The sequence below is a fragment of the Aptenodytes forsteri genome, unplaced genomic scaffold, assembly GCF_000699145.1.
Source record: "Aptenodytes forsteri isolate BGI_AS27 unplaced genomic scaffold, ASM69914v1 Scaffold116, whole genome shotgun sequence".
Lineage (NCBI taxonomy): Eukaryota > Metazoa > Chordata > Aves > Sphenisciformes > Spheniscidae > Aptenodytes > Aptenodytes forsteri.
Genome location: NW_008795491.1, coordinates 1,006,633 through 1,014,475, shown reverse-complemented (window position 1 = coordinate 1,014,475; position 7,843 = coordinate 1,006,633). Strand labels below are relative to the sequence as shown.

Sequence of the window (7,843 nt, the reverse complement as noted above, 5' to 3'; positions counted from 1 at the left end):
AAAAAAAAAAAAAAAAAAAAAAAAAAAAAAAAAAAAAAAAAAAAAAAAAATTTTTCTGAGAGAGAAATATTGTCTGTGCATTGATACAGCAAGAGAGAGAAAGAGGGAGAAAGAGGAATGAGGCAAGGTGAGGATAAAGTATACAGGTAGTAAAGAAATCAAAGACAAGCCACTAAAATGAATCTTATCCTTGGTGAGTCTGTTAAACTGACCTGCAAGACAGAATACTACACAGCAGTAGGATGACATACAGCGGTGAGCACCATCTTTTCTAGTTCCCTACAGCTCAGTGCCATGTAAGTCTCTCAAGGCGTCAGCAGAAAATCTGGATTCTGCTTCTCTCAGCGTCCATTTCCTTAACCAGCAACTCACCAGGTTACATTATCCTCACATGTCCCTGCTGCGTTCTCCACTATTCATGTCCCAAGCTTACCTTAATACCCACAATAAACCCAGTCACTCTCCCAAAATGCCAACTGCCTATTTTCAGCTCAACGCTTCAGATAGCTTATGTACACTTAACAGCATACATTAGCTTTCTCACTGTAAAGGGAAAAGCTTATAATAACCCATTTTGCCACCAGGTTGCAATTGCCAAAGATAGTGGCTATGGGCAAAGAGCTATTTCTGCAACACCCAATATTGATTCTCTCAGCTCAGGAACAGCCAAGGAAAATGAGAAGTGGTTAGGACACCATGCATTTCCAGCGGTGGCAGTGACTGCTGGAGTCTCCTGACAGTATGAAACAGAGAAGCCTTCAGCTTTATGTCAGGGAGCTGGAAAAATGCCAAGGGCCCCAGGATCAGGGGAGTATAAGGCGAGCTTAAAAAAAAAAAAAATCTCAAAGAGTGTTAGTTGTGGGAGCTGCTATGAATAAAAAGGGTGAGTGAGGTTTAGGTTTCTGCTAAGTGGGGTTTTTATAGGGAAAGAAATACCCCAAATACATTATGAACTCAGGGACCATATATAAAAAAAAAAGGGCTCAATTTTAAATAGTTCAGCAGTCAAAGCTAAAAAGTCTGTCTAAAATACATGCAAAGCTTGTTTTTTACCTGGATAAGAAAGGTACAAACCAGCAAAATTACATTCAGCCATTAAGGTGAAAAATGAAAATGTATTCATCAATGCAGTGAGTTCAAATCCAGGTTCAGTGTTTTCACTCTGGTACTGTTGGATCCCATCTGTGATGAGCTGAATACACCAGAAAATACTGGTTAAAAAAAGGGGATTTTATACTATTAGTGAAGAATTCTACCTGCATTCCTGTTACCTGCATAGGGAAATTGTTTTAGCAAAGTTTGTCTGCAATGCAATATAAAGGAATCTTGGTACTTTATGAAATTACTCTCTGCAGCATCTTTTCTTAGACTAAGTGCAATATTTGAACATTTTGTTCTGCCTGTATAACTGCTTCATACTCAAATCATTCTGTTGGTTCATAGAAGAACTGTTCATGTTTTGTGTCTGTGCAGGTAAAGCCAAAAACCGGAAAATGTTTCACACACTTTGTAAATAGTAGTACCAGCAATTTACCAGTTTATAAGAATATAAAGTGAAGTGTTTCATAAAACAATGCAAAGAGCAATATTAGCATAATGCTATCCATTAAATCCATCAAAATATTGTGAAATAACATAATTTTTTTGCCTCCATAGAGATAACTATTGGATGGCAACATGTTTCCCAACCTGCTTTTACATTCCTCATGTTGATAAAGACTATTGAAAATGAATATGCACAAGTGGGAATGTCGTGGTTCAACCTCAGCTGGCAACTGAGCACCACGCAGCCGCTCGTTCACTCCCCCTGCCCCAGTGGGATGGGGGAGAGAATTGGAAGAGTGAAAGTGAGAAAACTCATGGGTTGAGATAAGAACAGTTTAATAATTGAAATAAAATAAAATAGTACTAATAATAACAATAAGAGTAAAAGAATATACGAAGCAAGTAATGCACAATGCAATTGCTCACCACCCGCCGACCGATGCCCAGCCAGTCCCCGAGCAGCGGCCCCCCCGGCCAGCTTTCCCCCAGTTTATGTACTGAGCATGACGTCCCATGGTATGGAATGTCCCTTTGGCCAGTTTGGGTCAGCGGTCCTGGCTGTGCCCCCTCCCAGCTTCTTGTGCACCTTTTCACTGGCAGAGCATGGGAAGCCGGAAAGTCCTTGACTTAGTATAAGCACTGCTTAGCAACAACTAAAACATCAGTGTGTTATCACATTATTCTCATGCTAAATCCAAACCACAGCACTGTACCAGCTACTAGGAAGAAAATTAACTCTATCCCAGACAAAACCAGGACAGGGAAGTATCTAACTTAAATTTGGAAATTCCATGTTGGAATTTCCTGATGTCTGTGCACTCAGCTCCGCGCCCTCACAGCCGATTTCTCCTCTGCTTTTCCTTCACAGTAGGAGCCACTTTGGTCCATGTTCTCTTTAGAAAAACTAAAGGTTCCTGCCCCACATGGTGGGACAATCTGCCATGATCCAAAGGTTTTCAAGGGCTGCAGACCACCCCAATTTCTCTCCCATCCCTGCCCCAATGAACGGGGATGCTCCTCTTCCATACATTCCCTCTAGAAGGTCAATTTGGGCTTCTACACACCAATTCAGGGGAACAAATGCAGCTAAATCCTTTTGTTGCAGTCTTCCCCACAGAGCCCAAAAGGCATGAGACAAAGAACATATGATGATATAGCTGAGTGCTTATTCTTTGCTTAATTTCAAAGGGTTTCTCTGAAAGACAACAGTGAGTTTCTTGAAGAAAAAAAAATGGGAATCTTTTGCATTGAAAAGTGTTAAGTGAGCTAAATATAAACATATCTATCAGCTCCTCTATAATTAAGCAATTTCAAAGAAAAAAAGTTATAAGTAGAGCTTGTATCACACTTTCTGCTCATTAACATTTTGTTATATACTTTGCACACAGAACCACAGTGCATAACTGATTCGTTATCAGCTCTAGCAGAATCAAGTAAAAATCTCATGCTAACAAAGTTAAAAATACAAAAAATAAATTTTAGGGGTCATGTTAAAAGTGCAGCTGTGAACCACCTGTTTGTTACAGTAATGCATGTGATAAGCTAACACCTCTGCCATTTAAATGGGAGAAAGGTATAGAAAGCCATCTCTGAATAATGCATGCTGACTGCTCATTTGACCGTTTCAGAATATTTTATTGCTGGGAACACATAGCCATTGTTCCAAAAAGAGAAGCAAACCTCCCCAAAAGAAAATTTCATAACATTTCTTAGAAGTTGTTGCTTCTGAGTCACCAGATTCACTGCTGATATTGGAGGGGGCTGGAAGAGGATTTTTAAAAACTGTTCTTACATCACAAATTTTTAACATGTTCTTCAATTTTGAGGAGCGATGGCCTCTCTCAACCATTTACTACTGCTATAAGATATATTGAACTGAGCCCGCTGAGCAGATTACAGGTTCTACATGTTGTGCAAGCTACAGATACACCCTGCTGGCTGCTGAGAATGCCTTTTATGGACATATGAAACCACAAATTAGAGCAGTTTGCTCTTTACACAGTAAAACAACTTAACTGATTTCTGCAGCCGTAAGCTTTTCGGCGTACGTGTCGATCACTGGCTGCAAAGGCAGTCCTGCACTCGGAGTTCCTCCTACGTGTGCTGCCACCCACCAAGCAGAGCTTGCTGCTTGGCTGCCCCCGCACAGCATCGAAGCCATGAGGTTGAGCAAGAGGCTGCCCCAGCAAGCAAGTAACCTGCCAGGAGTAGTCTTAGGGCTGAGCCCCAGTGCTTAGATACTCGATGCACATGGAGGCATCATCTCCGAGCACTCCACCAAGCACCCTCTTTTGAAGGCATTGCACTAACACTTTCATGCAGAAAATAGCGAATAGGGTGGTACTGCCTTTCTGTGCCTCTGAAAATGATGGCCCACTGTCTAGTACACCCAGCTGCAACATAAAAACTTACTCTTAAATCTCTCGATTTAGAGCTGAGCTTGGAAAAATCTCCAAGGGTGGTGCATCTCTCAAAATCCCACAGTCACAAGGGTGTAGGGTATTTAGGTCAAGTGCTCAAGTTTTCCTCTTTAAGCTGTTCTGCTACATGCAAAAGCTTAAAATAGCTATTACAGATGGGGTTTGATTAGGTTTGCATAAACCCTCTGCCCCATGATTTGGATGTCAGAAGTCAAATCAAGCACGCTCATCCTCTGTAGGAGTGACCCAACTACCAGATATTAATGAGAGACAGACAGTTAATGCCTCCCTCTCCTTCCACATCAATTAATAAATACTAAGATTGAACAGTTAGGAACCCTTCTAACCTATTAGCAGGGGAAAAACAGCAAATCTGTACTGAGTTTATTAACAGAATTTTATTTAATCAGACATTCTAGATACACATTGCACCCCTGTGGGGTTTACTATTAAAGTTCTCCTATTTAAGGAAGGGGCAGAGTATAGGAGTTTTTATTATTCATGTCATATGTCAAAAGCCTGACCTTACTGCAGATCCCTAGGAAATTACATTCCATTGACATATGGTTTGAAGAGCAACTAATAAGCTAGGTGAAGTTTACATACTATCAGTTCAAATCCCTGTTCCCCTAAGTCTGAAATCCTGTTTGCTTTGGGGAAACCTCCTAATAACATAGTAGGAACAGATTTCCACTTAATAAACATTCTCTTTAGCAACACCTTGTAAATGCTCTCAACTTGCTGAAATGGAGTTAAGTAAGCATTTTACAAAAGGGTAGATTATCTACTCTCAACAGTTTTCTGTGGAAATACTGCAGATATTTTCTCTGACACCAATGAAATTTTTAAAAATTTCTTCTCCACCACAGCTGCAATGTAAATGCCTTTTTTTTTTAATGTTCTTGTCATGGTATACAATTTCTAAACTTTACACAAAGTTAATTCAATTATCTCTATATTGTCATCTGGCCTGATATTTCTTCACTTAGAAAAAAGTTATGTGTTTTTTGCAGGGATCTGGAGCTGACATAACTCTTCATCTTGCTCACTGCTTCTTTTTCACCAAGAAAGTAATCTGAAACTGAGCAGAATTCTGTTTGTGTGTTTGCCTGTTTTTTATGAGGAATAAAAAGGGTATTATTCTGGAGTACATTCTTAATTAAGAAGTAAAGAGTGTGCTCTGGAATTAGAAGATCCCCACATTAATAAATTCCTTTGTTTTTCAGCTAACTTGCCTCTTACAGGACAGTCAGATTGAAAAGTTGCGCATTTATTTGGAAATTATTATTCCTTTAAATAAACACTATTCCTCTGCAATCCATTTCTACCTCGCACTTGGTTAATTGTCAAATCAGTGATGATAAATAACCCTAAGTATAATGAATGAAAGGCTTACGATGAATTTATATTGCCTTGATAAATGAAATTAATGTTAGTATTATTGCCGCTTATGGATTAGTAGGGGAAGACTTCCTTTTTCAGCTTTACTTGCTGGCATATGTTTTCAGTACCGTGAGACGGAAGCATATTTTTCTTAGCAGCACTATCAGTTCAATGCCGTCTTACGGTGAGGATATACCCTTTGATGCCTAAAGAGAAACAGAGCTGGAGAACTGCTGCGTGTGGTTTTGACGCTGCTAATGAAGACTTATGACAGGCATGGTTTTGATCTACCACAGGCTCGAACGCTGCTTCTGAGAAGCTGTGCAATATCTCGGCTTTCTTACAGAAAAAAAAATAAAATTGTGCTTGTACTTAATCAGAAACAAGGTCACCGCCTTGTCAGAGAGTAAAACTGCATGTGTTACCTCCAGCCACCCTCACCCAAATGCCATCAAAGGCCAGATCTTGCTATGCCATGCTTCTGAAAGGAAAACTCATAAGGGTTTTAAGCTAACGCTGGGAGCATAAGGTAGAAGTGCACTGCTTTGCATGTTTAACCGATTTCCCTTCTCTGACAGCAGGCTACAGCTGCATGAGATCTGCTTTGCCTGAAATCTACGGGGTTCCTCAGACATCTGACTGCACTGTCATTGGCACCTTGTTGGTAAATGCATCTGGCACCATAAAGTCAGATGCAGAACAGGTGCCCTCCTCCGAATCCCAGAGTGCCTTCTATCATGCCTATCCCCCGACCTTTTTACTGCTGTTTTTCTACCTCTGAGGATGAATATGCGTTGCAACAGTTCAGTTACCACTGAAAGCAAGTGAGGGCGGGGATGCCATGCTGCACTAACTTAGCAGAAATAAATATAGTGCTATTTTTTTTTGTTCAAACAGTCTGTATTCTCTACTTGCCTTCTTTTTTTTTTCTCCCGATATTTATCAACTCACTATACAAATAATTAAGATATTTTTAACAGCGCAATGTACAAATTGCACAGTCCCAAATCAACCAGTGTTTGATATGATTCTGCAGTGGAACATCCCCATTTCCCCTCAAACCACCTTTGTCATATCAAATCATCTTAATCAAGTCGCTAATGACCCTTTTTCCTTCTTTCTCTGACTAGGTCGTTTTTACTACCTAATTCACCCGACCAAGCTGACCTACGACGAAGCCGTTCAGGCATGCTTGAAGGATGGAGCTCAGATCGCTAAAGTTGGCCAGATATTTGCCGCCTGGAAGCTCCTGGGGTACGACCGCTGCGACGCCGGCTGGCTAGCTGACGGCAGCGTCCGCTACCCAATCTCCAGGCCAAGGAAACGCTGCAGTCCTAACGAAGCAGCGGTTCGCTTTGTAGGCTTCCCTGATAAAAAGCACAAGCTGTATGGTGTCTACTGTTTCAGAGCATACAACTGAAAGTACCTAGAGCACAAACGTTTTAAATTCATTAAGAACATGTGAAAGATTTCTTTTCGATATGAACTCATGCAAGTTACCAAAACTGTGATAAACCTTTTTTACTTACTGTAAAGAGTCATTTTCATAAACCCAAGCCATTAATTTTTTTTTTAATATTTTTGTAAAAGTATCATTCCATAGATATTTTAAATTAATATAATTTAATGGACGCTCTAGGTAAGGAAGTTTTAGAGCCAAATTCTTTAAGCTACATCATCCCAACAAAATATACTTTTCATGAATGGGGCATGCAATAGAGCTTGATGATAGCTAGGGCACAATTATGGAATGTAAGGCTACTCAAAGCAGCAGCTTTTAAAAGCACAAATTTTACATATTTGTATCAGTTTGAGAAACACTGCAAATTGATTATATCAGGAATTTTGAAATAAGATAATCTTTTTGTTAAAGGGGATCAGTGAGGTTTTGCAAAAAAAAACCTCACTACATAGGTTCGAAAATAACTGCTTTCACTGGTTTCACATGGGAACAGCACAGAGTTTAATAAAAGCAGCTAAAACAAAAATAGGACTAGTTTTACAATTTAAAATCTTGCCTTTCTGAAAAATAAGCTCATGGTTCCATGCATAAGAACAAGCACAATTAGTTCTCCTGAACATTTCAATTGTGGTTTTGTTGTGTATAAGTCATTGATGAGGGAGTGAATAATTAACTAATGAGAAAACCCTATTTTCTTCTTAACTCCAATTAAAGATGCCTGAGAAGTGTTGTATTACCTTTGAGTAGCTTTACTGAGTTATTTTTAAACTCTTAAAGGCCATTTGCTAAGCAGCATATAGCATCTACTCAGGGCAGTTGTATAAATGAACTGCTGGTCAGAGAAATTGTAAACTTTAGCAGCTTGATTTTACATTAGCCTTTGAAATGTTATTGTCTTAATGAAAGAACATTACAATATTTAATATTTCTTACCTATTTACACATCACAAGAAATAAAAATTAGAAAAAAAAATAAAAATATTGTCTTAGAACAAGATTATTAAATAAAATCTGAAACCAGCTATTAAGGCTC

General features: G+C 39.2%; 1 protein-coding gene across 2 annotated transcripts in view; it reads left to right on the top strand.

Moving 5' to 3' along the window:
* The window catches only part of HAPLN1 (hyaluronan and proteoglycan link protein 1), a 32,657-nt gene extending 25,414 nt beyond the window's left edge, over nt 1-7,243 (top strand). For both annotated transcript variants that reach the window (XM_009281592.1, XM_009281593.1), the window contains one exon: nt 6,479-7,243. In XM_009281592.1, coding sequence (XP_009279867.1) covers nt 6,479-6,768 — 290 coding nt within the window. In that variant the 3' untranslated portion in view covers nt 6,769-7,243. The remainder of the gene's footprint in view (nt 1-6,478) is intronic.
* Nucleotides 7,244-7,843: the final 600 nt, after the last annotated feature.